The 19,039-nt window shown below is 37.6% G+C and overlaps 1 protein-coding gene and 1 pseudogene across 3 annotated transcripts in view; both read left to right on the plus strand.

Annotated features, from left to right (window-relative positions):
- The window catches only part of PRKD3 (protein kinase D3), a 90,018-nt gene that overhangs the window by 47,875 nt on the left and 23,104 nt on the right, over positions 1 to 19,039 (plus strand). For all 3 annotated transcript variants that reach the window (XM_087436886.1, XM_087436887.1, XM_087436888.1), the window contains 6 exons: positions 1,996 to 2,188; positions 6,050 to 6,127; positions 10,472 to 10,655; positions 12,618 to 12,741; positions 14,979 to 15,056; positions 16,348 to 16,624. In XM_087436886.1, the coding sequence (XP_087293012.1) occupies positions 1,996 to 2,188; positions 6,050 to 6,127; positions 10,472 to 10,655; positions 12,618 to 12,741; positions 14,979 to 15,056; positions 16,348 to 16,624 (934 nt within the window). The remainder of the gene's footprint in view (positions 1 to 1,995; positions 2,189 to 6,049; positions 6,128 to 10,471; positions 10,656 to 12,617; positions 12,742 to 14,978; positions 15,057 to 16,347; positions 16,625 to 19,039) is intronic.
- Positions 6,407 to 10,442, plus strand: LOC106800551 (coiled-coil domain-containing protein 50 pseudogene; annotated as a pseudogene).

The raw sequence follows: 19,039 nt of genomic DNA on the forward strand, positions 1-19,039 counted from the left end.
TTATTAGTTTTGCAGAATCACTGTGGTGGTCCTTTTGTTGAAAGTCCCCTGTACATGGCAGCATGGAGGAAAGGTGAGCCAGACTAGAGTAGGACACCTTTGTTAGCTGAAGTGCAAGTCTGGTTTGGGTTTTAACATTCTTTTTGTACTTTTCTTAAATTAAATTGCTTCGTAATTCGTTTTAGAAATTTTCTGCCTACATATTAGTGAAAAACTATCCATCAAAGGCTATATTTGTGTTTTGGTGTGTGTGTGTGCTTTTTGTTTTGTTTTTGTTTTGTTTTGTTTTGTTTTTTTTGGTGAAGAAGAGTGGCCCTGAGCTAACATCTGTTGCCAGTCTTCCTCTTTTTGCCTGAGGAAGATTGTCCCTGAGCTAACAGCTGTGCCAGTCTTCCTCTACTTTGTATGTGGGACACTGCCATAGCATGGCTTGATGAGCAATGTGTAGGTCCGCGCCTGGGATCCGAACGCATGAACCCTGGGCTGCCAAAGTGGAGCATGCAAACTTGACCACTGTGCCACCAGGCCGGCCGCAATATATATTTGTGTTCTTTTTTGTGCTCTCCTCCATTCATCTGTCCTTTTCTTTTTTCTTCTTGTCCTTCTGTTTTCTTCAAAAAAAAAAAAAGTCTTTTTCCCCCTCCTCCCCTCTCTTCTCCCTTACAGTTTTCTGTCTCTTGGTTTCTTCTGGCTTCGTTTGCTTCTGTTGCTTGAACATATCAATGTAGAATGGCAACTTCTCTGAGTTACAGACATTACTAGTTATAGAAGCCGTGTGAAAGATCTCAGGACCTCAGTTCTGGCAGTGAAGATGCAAGCAGCTACAACAAAATCTGTAATACATCTAGGTGGTAATCAGGTATTTGAATTTTGTGCTGGAGAACACAGACTATACTTTATTAATTTTTGTATCCCTGATATATAGCATAAGTCTGGCCTGTAATAATCAGTGAATGTTGAATGAATGGGATGAGCCACATTGAACTGGGTTATAATTTGATATTTTTATTTCCTTTGTATATATGGAAAGGGCCATAGTTAGAAAAATCCAGGGGCCAGCCCAGTGGCGTAGTGGTTGGCTTCACATGCTCTGCTATGGTGGCCCAGGGTTCACGGGTTTGGATCCTGGACGTGGACCTACACACTGCTCATCAAGCCAAGCTGTGGCGGCGTCCCACATAGAAAATAGAGGAGGACTGGCACAGATGTTGGCTCAGGGACAGTCTTCCTCAAGCAAAAAGAGGAAGATTGGCAACAGATGTTAGCTCATGGCCAACCTTCCTCGCCAAAAAAATCCACTCATCCCTCAGGTTACGCAAAAACTTTTGATCACTGCCTTCTTTAATTTTTCTTTTTGGCTCACTTCGGGGGGAAAGCCTAAATAACTGGAAAGTACTTAAAATATCAAGGAATTTCTTAAAGCATAAATAGTGGGGCTAAAGTTGTTTTAGTTAATTTTCTGTCTGCCATTATTTTATATTACCATTAATTAGACTTAAATTTTTGCATACATATTTTAGTATTTGTTAAAATAAATTTGAAAAACTAATAAGACTTGTTTTGAAATATATTCAGATATCGTGTTCAGTAATTCAACCAGAGCAGCAATAGCACTTTCTGAATTTACTTACTTTTCCTGTGATTAATTCCTTGGTAAAGGTTTTGAAGGAATTTGGACATCTATTATAAATTCATTTTAAAGCTTTTGTTTTTTATTTGTAAAATGCCATATGTGCCTGGCAAATAATAATCAGTGAATATATGTATGTGAGGATGAAAATATCTTCTTTTTTTAAGTGTAAATAATAGCAAAAAATTCTGCACTTTTCTCATTCAAGGGTTGGTAAGTTAAGCTTCCAAAGGAAACTGCTGAGATCCACATTTTTAGATTTTTGGCTTTAGTGTTTGAAATAAGTGACTTTTGTGGTCAAGCCCTGCTCTTAATACTTTGTTTTTAATATTGACTTATACTTATGGAAATTACTTCTTTTTTAGTCACATGTTCACCAAGAACCAAGTAAGAGAATTCCTTCTTGGAGTGGTCGCCCAATCTGGATGGAAAAGATGGTAATGTGCAGAGTAAAGGTTCCACACACATTTGCAGTTCACTCTTATACTCGTCCCACAATATGTCAGTACTGCAAGCGGTTACTGAAAGGCCTCTTTCGCCAAGGAATGCAGTGTAAAGGTAGGATTGGATGTTTTCTTAAGTAAAATTCATATATGTTTTTGTTAGCAAATATAGGTTTAAAATATTTATATTTTGGAAGCCTTAAGCAAAGAAATTGGTCATAGACGTTAGTTTAAAAAGAAAGAAAATACACATACACGGGTATTTATTAACAACTTCTGCTACTGTCTGCAATATATGTACTGTGTACCAGGAACTATGCTAAAGAAAAATTAGAATATAAACATTTGAAAAATTAGAATTTAGATCTGTGGGGTATAGGTGCCTAACACTTGCCAGTAAGGAATAGTTAGTAAGCAGGTAAGCTGATATTTGAGCTCAAGTCTTTCTGATTCCAGAGCTAGACACTACCAAAATATAAAATAATGCTTTTCTCTTTCCATTAAATATTCATACACATACACACACACACACAAACATATTACAATAGTTTTGTTGTTTTTATTTTTAATTATGTACCTGAGAGAGCTGTACAAAAACTGTCATTCTGGAGAATAATCACACTGAAATAGGTAGGATAGTAGAATAGATAGATAGGATAGTAGAAGCCACTAGAATTATAATAGGGACCATTCATATTTGGATACTAACTCAGAACACTATCATAGTATTCCAAAAACATCTCAATGAACTAGGTTTTTAATAGAGTAATGAAATAATTTTTCCTATAGTTATATAATGTTTTATGCTTTTTAAAGATGATTTTATCTTTTTTTCTTGTATCTTATCTTCTCTATATCACAATGCTATACGTTAGAGTGAAAACGAAAATAGAGAGTTTAAACGTTATTAGTCATTGAGCCAAGATAAGGTATAAGTAGTCTGTCTGTAATCTTATGTACTTATTTTTCATGTAATTATTTTAACAGTTCTTGGTACCGTACTTTTTTATATAGTAGAAGTATTTCTACAATTCTAATGTTTTATTTTTTATTTTTTAATTTTTTTGTGAGGAAGATCAGCCCTGAGCTAACATCTGACGCCAGTCCTCCTCTTTTTGCCAAGGAGGATTGGCCCTGGGCTAACATCTGTGCCCATCTTCCTCTACTTTTTAAATGGGACGCCACCACAGCATGGCTTGACAAGCAGTGAATCGGTGCACACCCGAGATCTGAACCGCGAACCCTCTGGCCGCCTAAGCGGAGCTCGTGCACTCAACCGCTACGCCACCGGGCCGGCCCTCTAATGTTTTAGAATTGAAGTAAACATTAGAGTTGAGGTCTTTGCAACAATAAATCCTGTTTACAACAATACTGAATCAAATAATTGTGTATAAATTTAACTTAAGTATATTAGAAAAGAAAACTTTTCTTGGCACTATATGGCAACATGGAAGAACCTCAAATAGAGAACAGGTTGTTTGCTGTCAGGTATTGAATAACCATCAGGCAGGCATAATGAAATGTTGAAATTTTATTTCAACGGCTTACTTTTGAATATGAATTAATATATAAACTAATACTTTAAAATATCAACACTAAAGTGTATTGGCAAGAAGCCACTAAGGAATGTTTTGGGAAAGAACATTAATAACAGATGTACAAATTCTAGCCAACAGATAATCTTAGTAAAGATAGTAAATAATGCTGCTCTGCTGTACAGAACAAAAACATTCTAAAACCATATGCAGAAAAATGAGGAACTAAAATAAATATGTAGATTAATGAATTTTGAAATAAAACCAGTTAACTCTACCACTGAATTATTAGTTTAACTTCTTAGAGCTCTAAAAGAATAATGTTTTGTGCTTATATTGGCTTGGAAAATAGCAGGTTATATTTCTTTATAGCTATTTTAGTTATCAATCAAAAATAATCATAATTTACTTCAGTGAGTCCTGTATTTTTATAATATGAATTAAGATACTTAAAAAGTAAAATAGTAGGGGGACTGGCCCAGTGGTGCAAGTGGTTAAGTGCACGTGCTCCGCTGCGGCGGCCCAGGGTTTGCTGGTTCGGATCCCTGGCGCACACCGACGCACTGGTTGTCAAGCCGTGCTGTGGCGGCGTACCGTATAAAGTAGAGGAAGATGGGCACGGATGTTAGCTCAGGGCTATTCTTCCTCAGAAAAAAGAGGAGGATTGGCATCAGATGTTAGCTCAGGGCTGATCTTCCTCACAAAAAAAAAAAAAATGTGAAATAGTGGGGCCGGCCCCGTGGGCCGAGTGGTTAAAGTTCTACGCGCTGTGCTTCAGCAGCCTGGATTCGTGGGTTGGGATCCCAGGTGCAGACCTAACTCCACTCATCACCCAGGCTGTGGAGGCATCCCACATACAAAACAGAGGAAGATTGGGATGGATGTTAGCTCAGGACTGGTCTTCCTCAAGCAAAAAAGGAGGAAGATTGGCAACGGATGTTAGCTAAGGGCAAATCTTGCACACACAAAAAAAGTAGAATAGTCATAATTCTCATTCACTTGTCAAGCTAAGAAAGAAAATAATAATTTACTTAAGATAAAACAGTCATGCTGGATCATTTGAGAAAACATACAATTCCAAGAACAGCTATTCATTTATTCATTCATCTGTTTATTTTCTACTTTGTTACATTAAAACTTCAAGGCAGCTTGAAAGCAAATATAAAATATAAGAAGGTATAAACAAATTAATAAAAACATGGGTAGGAATACAGAAAAATAAAAATGCCTGCCATTAGAATCTTCATACTTTGTGCAGGTGGGCCAGAAATTTGGCTTTCCGTTTTCAAAGGGAAAATGGAAACCTTGTTATATTTACAATTTGCAAACCTCATGAGATAAAAAACAAATCAATTATTTAAGACATACACAAGATAATAATATCATATATGAATCTTCCTAGGACCTCTCATTTAAAAAGACAGTGTTAATTAATGTAATTTTTATCATCCACCAAATTATTAATTTCATGGGGCTTTTTCTTAGAATGACCTTTACCCTATGCTATTGGCATGAGACCTAGAATTTTCTTGAATCACAAGGGTTACAAAATCATTCTAAATCATAACTTGAAATTATTTTTACCCAGTTATTGCTGGTAGATGTATTTCAGACGTGTTAGACAGTAGTTCCAGCAATGGGTCTCAATTTTAGTGTCACCTAAAGAAGTTATTAAAACACACCTTTCTCAGCCCCCCTTTCAGAGCTGTTGATGTAGTAGATCTGGGGTGGGACTCAAGAATTTGCATTTCTAACAAGTTCTCAAAAGATGCTGGATGCTGCTGGTCTTTTGGAAACCACAGTTCAAGAACCACTGAGTTACACAGTAGTATTGAACAGCTTGTACCTGACACTGATCTGCTTTACTATCAACTCTGAGGTTCGTGCAGGCTGCAGAGAACCATTATGTACAAGTAGGAGACCTTGTGCATGAGATGCTCAGTCTTTCCTTAGAAGGTTGTATGGGCAAGCCCTTACTAATTTCTGATATATGGCTGTGGAATCTCAATCTCTTTTCTGCATATGCACTTGGTCCTAATAATTAGGAATTGAAGGTAAGTGCCTGACATATGTTGGAAGGGAATTGAATCAGCCTGAGAAACTCTTCAGGGGGATGAGAAAGATGAATGTGAGGTAAGGAAAGGAAACGTGGAGCAGCCAGCAACATCATGGCAAAATGTTATACAAATACTATTAACTTTATTTTACAGATAAAGAAACTGAGCCCTGAGGGGTTAAACAACTATTAAGATGTGGCATCAGAATTTGAAACCAGACCTTTAGTGTAAGACCTGAGTTCTTAGTAGAGGAAAACTTTATTTTAATCATCATCATCATTCCTAATAATACTCTATTTGTGAGTGATTTAAAGAAAGTCTTTAACCCTATCTGATACTGGCTGACTTTTTACATAAATTAATAATCTGAATATTTTATTTTAGATTGTAAATTCAACTGCCATAAACGCTGTGCATCAAAAGTACCAAGAGACTGCCTTGGAGAGGTTACTTTCAATGGAGGTAAAATTCTTTGTCTTGATTTCCCTAAAAGATCACAAAAGGTCACAATTCTTTTGTGTCTTATCTTTGTATAAGGTTATATTTGCATGTTTTATTTTGTTTCTTCGACTTTTTTTTCTGATTTAAGAATCATGCAAAATAGCCGGGCTCCGGCTATTTGGTATCGATCAGGGCCGGGGGCGCGGGAGCAGGTGGCTGCGGCGGGGCAGCTGGGCCACCCGCCTGGTGCGTCGGGGCCCGTCTCCCGCGGCCTTTGTCGCTAGTCCTTGCTTGGCGGGCCGCTCCCTCCTCCGGGGCCACGCGCGCTGCCGGGTGGACTTTGCGCCGCGCCGGGGCGCCGCCGCTGCTGCTGCTGCTGCTGCGCGCGGGGCCGCGCTGGGGGCCGGCGGCGGCCGGGAAGCGGGCGGCCAGGGGCTGCCAGGACCCCGGCCCAACATGGCTGAAGTCAGCATCGACCAGTCCAAGCTGCCAGGAGTCAAGGAAGTGTGCCGATATTTTGCCGTCCTAGAGGACCACACCCTGGCCCGTAGCCTGCAGGAACGAGATCCAGCATCATTTGGCATCGAACGTTCAGCGGAACCATTTGGTCCAGCATGATCTCCAGGTGGCTAAGCAGCTCCAAGAGGAGGATCTGAAAGCCCAGGCTCAGCTCCAGAAGTGCTACAAAGACCTTGAACAACAGGACTGTGAAATTGCTCAGGAAATCCAGGAGAAGCTGGCTATTGAGGCAGAGAGACGTCGCATTCACGAGAAGAAAAATGAGGACATACCTAGCTTGCTTTGCAAGAAAAGGATTTACAGGAAGAGAAAAAACAAAAGAAACACTTTCCAGAATCTTCTGGAGCCAATGCTTATGGAGATAGTTACTATTATGAAGATGCAGGAATGAAGCCGAGAGGGATGAAAGAAGCTGTCTCTACTCCCTCACGAGTGACCCACAGGAATCAGGAATGGTATGATGCAGAAATTGCCAGGAAACTGCAAGAAGAAGAAATTTTGGCTACCCAGGTGGACATGAGAGCAGCTCAAGTAGCCCAGGATGAGGAAATTGCTAGACTTCTAATGGCCGAAGAAAAGAAAGCTTACAAGAAAGCCAAGGAACCGGAGAAATCATCTTTGGACAAAAGAAAGCATGACCCTGATTGGAAGCCAAAACCAGCTAAATCGTCACACTCAAAGTCAAAAGAGAGTGATGAACCTCATCGTTCTAAGAATGACAGGCCAGCACGGCCGCCATCAGCTACCGTGACAGATCCTGAGGATTTGGATTGCACTCATTTTACAAACCAGCATAATTCCACATGTCATTTCTCAAAAGCGGAGTCCTCTCATAAAGGTTTCCATTATAAGCAGTAAAAACCTAGGAATCTGCCTTGAAAATGGACTCAGTGTATCAAATACTGCTAGATGATACAGAATGCGTTCCACGCTTATTTTTTTTCCTTTTACGTTTGTATTCCTGGGTTTTATCCTTGAGTGTTTTTCTGACCATAAATAGTTTTAATTCATTTAAAATGTTTTGGTTATTCCTGATCACTTGGGCAGTACAAGAAAATCTAGCTTTTGAATATTGGCCACCTCTATGCTGCATATACTTCCTGGGATGTAGTATCTAAGAGCTCCATAAAGTGCCATTTTCATTAGGTATGGAGTATTGGTGTCTAGGGACTAGGCTTTATTTAGCAGTTAGAATTTTGTGAAGATAATGATCAAAATGAAACATAATATTTGGATGCAATACAGAATAAAATAATGTAAGAAATAAAAAAAAATCATGCAAAATAGAGAAATAAGTAATGGTATACTTTTATTAGTAATTGTGCCTTCTCATCTTTCCTTTATCCACCTTGTAGTCGAATACACCCAGTGCTGCATATCCTCTTTAATCTTTTGACATAAAAACACATTTTAAAACCCTGCTATTATCTTTAGAACTATTTCATAGTTCGAATATTTGTTGACTGCTTACTATATGCCAGGCACTGTTCTAAAGTCTTTGCATATGTTGACATTTAAGCCTAAGAACAGCCCTTTGAAGTGAGTACTTACAGATGAGTAAACTTAGGCACAAAGACAATAAATAACTTGCCCAAGAAGTACAGCCAATAAGTGGTAGAGCTGGGATTTGAACCCATGTGGTCTGGCTTCTTAATCCTAGTCCTTAGAGCACATTGTACTGCCTCACTGTCTCTTTCTCCATCAAATAATCGTTAGCTAAACATTTTCCCTTTTTTGCCATTTTTTTCTCTTTTTAAGATTATGTTAATCAAAGTGATTACCTTTTATGGAAGGAAGGAGTAAGGAAGGAGTAATAACTAAACTTTCAGCATAATTTTTCTTTAACATTTACATAACTGGTAAAAATTGAATGTAAATAGTTCTGTAGGAAGAAAAGCATAGGGAATGGAAATTAAACTCTTTAAGAGTTTAACATTTCCGTTTATTTTCTCCAGTTGCTGTTTAACACCATTGGCAGAGCATGATTGGTTTTCTTGTTTCAGTTAATCTGAATTAATGCAGTTTTTCTATATGACTGAAGTCTTTTCTAGATTTATAGTTCGTGTATTTTTGTGCTTTTCTACCTTTTGACAAATGGTTATGAAGTACTGTTTATTTTAATACTAATGAGTTTGAGCATCTTTCAGATGTTTACTGGTTATTTAGGATTTTTTCCCCTGTAAGTTGCCTGTTCACATGTTTTGTCCATTTTTCTGTTCGTTTATTTGTTATTACTGATTAGCAGGAGTTGTAGATAATTCTACCTACTAATTCTTTGTCAGTTATATATGATACAAAGACCTTCTCTCTCAGTGGCTTATCATTTTTTAAGCAGCTTTATTGAGATGTAATTTGCTTACCTTACTTTAGTTTACTCACAGAGTTACGCAGCCATCATTACTATCTAATGTTAGAACATTTTCATCACCTGAAAAGAAACTATACCTATTAGTAGTCACTCCCCACCTACTCTTCCCCACTAGCCCTTGGCAACTACTAATCAACTTTTTATCTCTATGTGTTTGTCTCTTCTAGACATTTCATATAAATGGAATCATACAATATGTAGTCTTTTGTGACTGGTTTCTTTCACTCAGCATATTTTCAGAGTTCCCTTTTTATTGACAAATAATATTCCACTGTGTGAATATACCACATTTTATTTATCCAGTCACTCAGTGGACATCTGAATTGTATCCACTTTGGAGCTGTTATGAATAATGCTGCTATGAACATTTGAGTACAATTTCTGTGGACGTGTTTTCATTTCACTTGGTAGATACCTAGTAGTGGAATTGTTGAGTCATATGGTAACTTTGTGTTTAACATTTTGAGGACTGCCAAACTGTTTTCCAAAGCAGCTGTACTATTTTACATTCCCACCAGCAGAGTGTGAGGATTCTAATTTCTCTGCATCCTTGCCACCACTTGGTATTGTCTGTCAGTTTGATTATTGCCATCCTAGTGAGTATGAAGTGATACGTCATTGTGATTTTGATTTGCATTTCCCTGATGGCTAATTGATATGGCATATCTTGTCATGTACTTATTAGCCATTTTTACATCTGCTTTGGAGAAATATCTATTCCGGTCCTTTGCCTATTTAGGTTATCTTTTTATTGTTGAATCGTAAGAGTTCTTTAAATATTCTGGATACAAGTCCTTTATTTGGTATATGATTTGCAAATACTTTCTCCCATTCTGTGGGTTGTCTTTTCACTTTCTTGAGTTATTGTTTCTAGCACAGAAGTTTTTAATTTTGATTAAGTCCAATTTATTTATTTTTTCTTTTGTCACTTATGTTTTTGGTGTTGTATCTAAGAACGCTTTGCCTAATCCAAGGTCACAAAGATTTACTCCTGTGTTTTCTTCTAAGAGTTTTCTAGGTTTAGCTCTTATATTTAGGTCTGTGATCCACTTTAAGTTAATTTTTGTATTTGATTTAAGGAAGTGGTCCAATTTCTTTTTTTTTGGATGTAAATATCCAGTTGTCAAGCACCATTTACTGAAAAGAGTCTTCTCTCCCCCTTTGAATTGTCTTGGACCCTTGTAGAAAATCAGTTGTCTATAAGTATAATAGTGGTGGCTAATCTTTTACTTTGCTTCTAGTATGTTTTGCCATACAGAAATTTGAAATTCTAATGTAATCAAATTGACTTTTATGCCTTACGGTTTGTGCATTTTTATCTTCCTTAAGAAATACTTGTTTATCCTGAATCATGAACATATTTTCGTATATTTTCGAGTTTTAAAACTTTTTTTCACATTTAACATACTGTCTCTAAGTTTAGATGTGTTGATATCCCAGTAATATAAAACTCTGAAATTCATTTAAAACTTTGCCAGAACCTTCCAGTCTGGGAACAGATACAGATATACCAATGGATATTGACAGTAGTGACATGAACAGTGATGGTGGTCGAGGCTTGGACGACACAGAAGAAGCATCTCCCCCAGAAGATAAAATGTTCTTCCTGGATCCATCTGATCTTGATGTGGAAAGAGATGAAGAAGCTGTTAAAACAATCAGGTAACGCATGTGTATGTACTGCAAGCTACTTCCAAATGCAGGGTTAGTTCAGGGGCTCCTTTAGGAAAGAAGCAGCCACATCTCTTCAAGTGGAACCTAAAATGTAATTTAAAATCTAAATTGTGGCTAATTCTTTTACATGCACCACAGTATTTCTGAAATAAATTATATCACTCTTGCCATCTACTCAAGATGGGAAAAATGAGAATCTTTGTTTTCTTAAAGAGAAAAATGCTCCATTTAAATATAGTCTAGGGGCCGGCCCCGTGGCTTAGCGGTTAAGTGCATGCTCTCCGCTGCTGGCGGCCCAGGTTCGGATCCCGGGCGCGCACCGACGCACCGCTTCTCTGGCCATGCTGAGGCGGCGTCCCACATACAGCAACTAGAAGGATGTGCAGCTATGACATACAACTATCTACTGGGGCTTTGGGGAAAAAAAGGAGGAGGATTGGCAATAGATGTTAGCTCAGAGCCGGTCTTCCTCAGCAAAAAGAGGAGGATTAGTATGGATGTTAGCTCAGGGCTGATCTTCCTCACACAAACAAATAAAATAAAATAAAAATAAATAAATATAGTCTAGATATAATATCTAGCAGTGGAGCAACTGCCACAAGGTGCCAGAATTGAACCATCAGTTAAAGCAGCCAGTTTCTTCACACAGGCAGATTACCTGATGTTAGAAATACCAGTAAGAATATATAACTGAGAATGTTGCACAAAGATGACCGTGATGAATTTGGGGGCAGTTTTCATATTATCACAATTAATCTGACTGTCAGTACTTTGTAAAAATGCTATTGGATTATAAAACTTAAATATCCCCCTATGTTTATAGAAATTCAATTTTTGTATGTACAGTCCTATAGGATGTAGTACTTTGTAATAAAATGTTAACATTTTGGCAGGTTTTGTTTTTCATTAGCAACAGAGGTATTTAGAGAAAATGGATCATTTATCAGTCTCACATGGTTGAATCATCATTTATTCAGTTTGGCTTTTCATTAAATTACAGCTATTATTATCATTGTCATTATTAATTAAAACTTAATGTTTACCCAATTTGGAGAGTATTAAGAGAACTTGAGCTAGTTTCCTAATCATAAGTACTTAATAATTTAAGAGAAAGTATTTAACTGTCAGACTCAAATTGAAAAACAGTGTATTTTTTATACCCCTCCCCCCAAATTGCTCTTTTTCTCCAGCTGCACTATTACTGACCCATGTGTCAATATTATCTGATTTGACTAATTACATTATTTTTTATTTTCTTAATATCTATAAATAATTTTTCTTTCAAATCGTATTCTAGAAGTACTTTCTGCTAACAGTATGAACAATGGAATTTGACATTTGAACCATGTGAATTTGGGTATAGGTATAGTCATACATCGCTTAATGACAGGGATACTTTCTGGGAAATGCATCAAGCGACTTCAACATTGTGCGAACATCATAGAGTGTGGTACTACACACCTGGGCTATACGGTACTAATTTTATGGGACCACTGTTGTATGTGCTGTCTGTTGTTGACTGAAATGTCACTTTGTGGCGCATGACTGTACTCGCTTTTGCCTTGTTATGAATTTACTAATTTATCGTGCTGCCTAGGACGGGAAGATTCCTCAACAGCAATCCCAAATGAGACCCTCTCCCAGGCTCCAGATCTTCCAGTTGGGGAGGATGCTTTCTGCTCTGTTTCTTGTTTTCTTATGTTTTGTGACCCTCCAGAAAGTATTCATGACAAATAATGAGGACTTACAGTATTATCTTAGTCTTTTATAAATCAACTATGTACCATCATAACAGGAATAATTTATTTTCTTGAGTCACAGTCTTCCTAAGATATTTTGAAAAATTTTAGCTCAGTTATCTTAAAAACAGCTTGATGAGATTACAGTATTTATATGATTTTTAAAAATTGAAATTTCCAATATTTATCATAAATTTTAAATATTTTTTAGTCCATCAACAAGCAATAATATTCCGCTAATGAGGGTCGTACAGTCCATCAAGCACACAAAGAGGAAGAGCAGTACGATGGTGAAGGAAGGGTGGATGGTCCATTACACCAGCAGAGACACTCTGGTCAGTAATTACAGACATTTTAACATGGTAGTGAAACTTCGTTATGTGCTTTATTTTGTGCATTTTTTAAATCAAAATGAGAATGAGATATATACTAAGACTAATAATTATAGTACACTGAAACTGTAGTCACATTTGTAAAGAATCTTTAAAAGGCAGAATATTTAATGTATTGTCTTTACAAACTAGTAGAGCAATAGAGAGTCAAAAAGGATCTGGAGATATAACACCAAATGCACTATCCATAAAAAAAATAATTGATAAGCTGGACTTGATTATAATTAAAAGCTTTTGCTCTGCAAAAGACAATGTCAAGAGAATGAGAAGAAAAGCCACAGACTGGGAAAAAATATTTGCAAAGAAGACATCTGATAAAAGACTATTCTTCAATATATGCAAAGAACTCGTAAAACCCAACAGTAAGAAAACAAACAACCCACTTGAAAAATGGACCAAAGATCTTAACATATACCTCACCAAAGAAGATACACAGATGGCAAATAAGCTTACGAAAAGATGTTCCATATTATATATCATCAGGGAAATGCAAATTAATAAGATACCACTACAGACCCATTAGAATGGCCAAAATTCGGAACACTGACAACACCAAATGCTCATGAGGATGTAGGGCAATAGGAACTCTCATTCATTGCTGCTGGGAATGCAAAGTGGTGCAGCTACTTTGGAAGACAGTTGGCAGTTTCTTATAAAACTAAACATGCTCTCACCATATGATCCACCAATCACTACTCCTTGGTATTTACCCAAAGGAGATGAAAAGTTACACCCACACAAAACCTGCAAATGGATGTTTACAGTAGCTTTATTCATAATTGCCAAAACTTGGAAGCAACCAAGATGTCCTTCTGTAGGTGAATGGATAAATAAACTGTGGTACATCCAGACAATGGAATATTATTTAGCACTAGAAAGCAATGAGTTAGCAAGCCATGAAAAGACATAGAGGCATCTTAAATGCATATTACTAAGTAAAAGAAACCAATCTGAAAAGGCTACATACTGTATGATTCCAACTATATGACATTCTGGAAAAGGCAAAACTTAGGGAGATAGTGCAAAGATTAGTGGTTGGGGTAGGGAACAGGTAGGGATAAATAGATGGAACACAGGATTTTTATGGCAGTGAAAATACTCTGTATGATACTATGATGGAATATGTCATACATTTGTCCAAACACATGGAATGTACAACACGAAGAGTTAACCATAATATAAACTATAGACTTGTGACTATGATCTGTCAACATAGGTTCATCAATTGTAACAAATGTACCACTCTGATGAGAGATTTGATAATGGGGTAAGCTATGCATGTGTGGGGACAGGGGGTATACAGGAAATCTCTGTACTTTCCTCTCAGTTTTGCTATGAACCTAAAACTCCAAAAATGTGAAGTCTTAATTTTAAAAAATAGTTTAAAGAAGTAAAAAAAAATTCTATGTGGCAAAAAACAAAAGCAAAGACAAGACAAACTGGAAAAAGTATTTTCAACTCATATTCTAAACAGGGATTAATTATATGTAAAGAGTACCAACAAACTGATAAGAAAAAGATCATAACACAATAGAAAAATGGGCAAAGAATATGAAGAGAGTTCATAGACTAGAAAATATAAATGACTCTTAAACATATGAGCTTGATCTTGTTTTTAATAAAAAATACAGTTTAGAATTTCACTGAACTACCAGTTTTTACTTATTAGTGTAGCAAAGATCAAAATGTTTAATAACATACTGCATTAGTAAAGTTGTGAGTAGACAGGTATTCTCATGTTGCTGATAAGACTATAAATTGGGTCAAATCTTGTGTAGGATAATTTAACACTGTCAAGCAAAATTACATATGCACGTATCTTTTGACCTAGTAAGCCAACCTTTAGAAATTTATAGATTATAGGTAAATTATATATCTGTGTGTGTGCACGAAATACATATGTATTTGCATGTGCATGCATAAAATTCTTTAAAAAGATTCCCGAAAACCTAATAATATTGCTTGCCTGGAGTAAGAGTAGGAGTAGGATATGAGTGATGGTGGGAGTATACTTTCATTATATATCCTTTTTATATTTTCAGAATTTTGAACCTCATGAATTTTAAACCTATTCAACAGTACAGATTTATGCATAAAAATGAAAGGAAAAGGAAAAGTGCAGGTACTTTAAAGGAATCATTATTTTTGAGCCTCACTGTTTTATGCTCTTTATTTCATAGAGAAAAAGGCATTATTGGAGACTTGACAGCAAATGTCTAACATTGTTTCAAAATGAATCTGGATCGAAGTATTATAAGGTAAAGATTTCGCATTTAAAAAATAATGTAAAATATTGTATGTTTTCTCAATATATCTAAATAATGTTCATTGGTTGTTATATTGGAATACACTTACTATAATTCTGCCTAATATAGTTTATAGAAGTCACTGTTAAGTTCCTTGTTGAAGCAACTGTCCCCCACCCTTTCATTTTACCCTGCACAACAGCCCTGCTACCAAAGGTGGGTTTTTGTTGTGTGTTTCTTTGTTTTTGGCCTGCCTGTCTGGTTGCTGCTGCATTCCTTCTGAATACTATCATTTAGATTAGGCTGTTTAGAAAGTCCCATGATTATTGCCTGTCCAGAAGAGGCCAATGTGGTATTCGGTGTTTCTCTCACCTTCCATTGTACCTTAGGGCCTGATTCCCAGATGCTTCTTGTGGCTCTACATCTGCTTTGTATAGCATTCTTTGCTTGGCTTGCTCTACATTTTGCCATGTCACAGACTGACACCAAACAAGATTGTAAATGTAGCAATTGTATAGGTAAGAAAGAGAATAGAAACTAATGACTTGCTTTGAGCTTTGAGTTGGGTTTTTTGTTTTTTTTTTTTTTTTATAATTTTTATTTATTTATTTTTTGCCCCAAAGCCCCAGTAGATAGTTGCAGGTCACAGCTGCACATCCCTCTAGTTGCTGTATGTGGGACACGGCCTCAGCGTGGCCGGAGAAGCAGTGCATCAGTGCACGTCCGGGATCCGAACCGGGGCCGCCAGCAGCGGAGCGTGCGCACTCAACCGCTAAGCCACGGGGCCGGCCCTGAGTTGGGTTTTTTAAAATAAGTTTTTTGCCTTAGGAACTGGACTAAACATAAATGATTGTTACAGTTTACCCCAATGGACAGAACCAGAATGGAGTGCTTAACCAACCTACACTGCCATTCTACTTTTGTTGCTGTTATTTCTGCTCCATACTTCTTTCGGGGCTGTGTCTTGAGCAGAGAAGTAGTTGTTGATTTGATGACAGTTGGAAAGTGACAAGTGTTGGATATAGTGGCACTTGCCTTCCTAAATCTTTCCTCTCCTTCCTTGCATTCTAATAACTGGCTTCAGGCTTAATCACTGGCTTTTTTTTATATTCCATTGGCATTGCTGGACATGCAGATCTTTCAAGGTAGATACTGTCCTAAGATTTGACTGTTTGTTCCCTGTGCCACGTACTTGTGTTCATCTTAATGGCATTCATTAGAAATGCATATATTTGATTGTTTAGTGAATTTGAAAATAACAAAGATGTATTCATACTTTTCAATGCTTAATTTTTTACTTCAGGAAATTCCACTTTCAGAAATTCTCCGCATATCTTCGCCACAAGATTTCACAAACATTTCACAAGGCAGCAACCCACACTGTTTTGAAATCATCACTGATACTGTGGTATACTTTGTTGGTGAGAACAATGGGGACAGCTCTCACAATCCTGTTCTTGCTGCCACTGGAGTTGGACTTGATGTAGCACAGAGCTGGGAAAAAGCAATTCGCCAAGCTCTCATGCCTGTTACCCCTCAAGCAAGTGTTTGCACTTCTCCAGGGCAAGGGAAAGATCACAGTAAGCAATAAGCTTGTTGATGACTTCTTTTCCCCATTGGTTCTTAAGCATTTTGTGGGTCTGATTGTGATTCTGTATGTATTTTTAATGCTCATTTTAAGCTTCATCTTTAGTAACCAGTAACATTAGTTAATTCCTTTATAAAATTATGTTGGTTATAGTGTATCTATACAATCCCCAGAGCCAGGCTCCAGAGTCAGTCTCCCTACATTTAAATCCTGGCTCTGCCAACCTGCTGTGTGACCTTAGGCAAGTATTTTACCTCTCTGTAATAGTACCTACTTTATAGGGTTGTCATCATTCAATGAAAGAGAACCTATAAGGTATAGAACAGTGTTTGGCATCTATGAACTCTCATTGGATTAAGTAAACTACTAGTATTTGTATTTTGCTTCATAGTGAGATATAAACAGACTATAAAGTGCTATGATTCACATCATACTCATAAAATCTGTGAAGTCAGAAATGCTGTGGGCCGGCCCCGTGGCTTAGCGGTTAAGTGCGCGTGCTCTGCTGCTGGCGGCCCGGGTTCGGATCCCGGGCGCGCACCAATGCACCGCTTCTGCGGCCATGCTGAGGCCGTGTCCCACATATAGCAACTAGAGGGATGTGCAGCTATGACATGCAACTATCTACTGGGGCTTTGGGGGGAAAATAAATAAATAAATAAAATTATAAAAAAAAAAAAAAAGAAATGCTGTATTTCTTTTAACTGAATTTAATCATTCAGAAATATTTTTTTTTTTTTAAAGATTTTATTTATTTATTTTTCCCCCCAAAGCCCCAGTAGATAGTTGTGTGTCATAGCTGCACATCCTTCTAGTTGCTGTATGTGGGACGTGGCTTCAGCATGGCCGGAGAAGCAGCGCGTCGGTGCGAGCCCGGGATCCGAACCCGGGTCGCCAGCAGTGGAGCGCGCTCACTTAACCACCAAGCCACGGGGCCGGCCTAATCATTCAGAAATATTAAAAAATAATTTAAACACATGTTCTTTGCACCAACAAAATTTATAAAATTTACCTAAATTTGATAAAAGTTCAAGTGAACACTTAATCAGAAAGCCATAGTATAATGTCACTCCCACCCCCATTGGCATTATGTTATTTATCAGGAAACAATTCATTAATTAGACAAATATATTTAAATTGAAATAGGTATCAACCAGTTTCTAAATGTATTTTATTTCAGTTCACATATATTATTTTGTGCAACTCTTCTTGGCATTATGCCTAGGCTCTGAACTAGAATACAAAAGAAATGCAGAAATTTTATTTTATTTTATTTTATTTATTTTTTTTTTTTAAAGATTTTATTTATTCATGTTTTTCCCCCCAAAGCCCCAGTAGATAGTTGTATGTCGTAGGTTCACATCCTTCTAGTTGCTGTACGTGGGACTCGGCCTCGCGTTGGACGGAGAAGTGGTGCCTTGGGGCGTGCCCGGGATCCGAACCTGGGCCACCAGCATCAGAGCGCACGCACTTAACCGCTAAGCCACGGAGCCGGCCAGAAATGCAGAAATTTTAAAAGCTATATTAAGGGAGATAGGACATACATACATAGTAAGTGTTAGATAGTAGCATAAAGCAGTGCATGCAAAAATGAGTAATGCATTACTCAAAGAACTCAGATATGGATAGGAAGAGTAAGCAGAGACTTCATGATAGAAAAACCTGATTTGGACCCCAACCTGGGATCTCAAGTATGTTAGGATAGGCAGAGCGAAGTGATAGGGAGTGGGGGAGGAGTAGTGTTACTCTAGTTGAGGAGACAAGTGTGATCAAAGGGACAAGGATAATGACCATGAACATGTTTGGTGTTTTTAATATTGATTCTTAGGGGGAGAACACATGGATATTCATAGTGCTTCTTAAGTTTGGGGGGATTTTAGAACTGTCTGTATTCTAAAACCATTGACATTTTTCCCCATAAAATAATCCAAGCGCAAACATACAAATTTTATATATAATTGGGTATAATTAGGGACTCTCTCAAGCCTCCCCAAGGTTGAGAGTTTCCTAAAGGCAGAATTGTAGAAGGGTTAAGTGTGAGGATTCTGGAGAATGAAAGCCTAGCTCTGCTGCTTACTGTGTGATCTAGGTCTCTACAGTTCTCTAACTAAAGCAGGAATAATAATAAATGCACATAATGCACTTAGCACACTTCCTAACATATAAGTAATACTGTTCTGTTGTTGTTCCTGTAACAACCTGTCTGGAGCAGAGTTCTCCTGGGAAGCAATAGAAATTAAAACTGGGGTCGGCCCCGTGTCTTAGCGGTTAGGTGCGCGTGCTCCGCTGCCGGCGGCCCGGGTTCAGATCCCGGGCGCACACCAACGCACCACTTCTCTGGCCATGCTGAGGCCGTGTCCCACATGCAGCAGCTAGAAGGATGTGCAGCTGTGACATGCAACTATCT

Source organism: Ceratotherium simum, chromosome 11 (genome assembly GCF_057802395.1).
Source record: "Ceratotherium simum simum isolate JZ-2026a chromosome 11, ASM5780239v1, whole genome shotgun sequence".
Taxonomy (NCBI): Eukaryota; Metazoa; Chordata; class Mammalia; order Perissodactyla; family Rhinocerotidae; genus Ceratotherium; species Ceratotherium simum.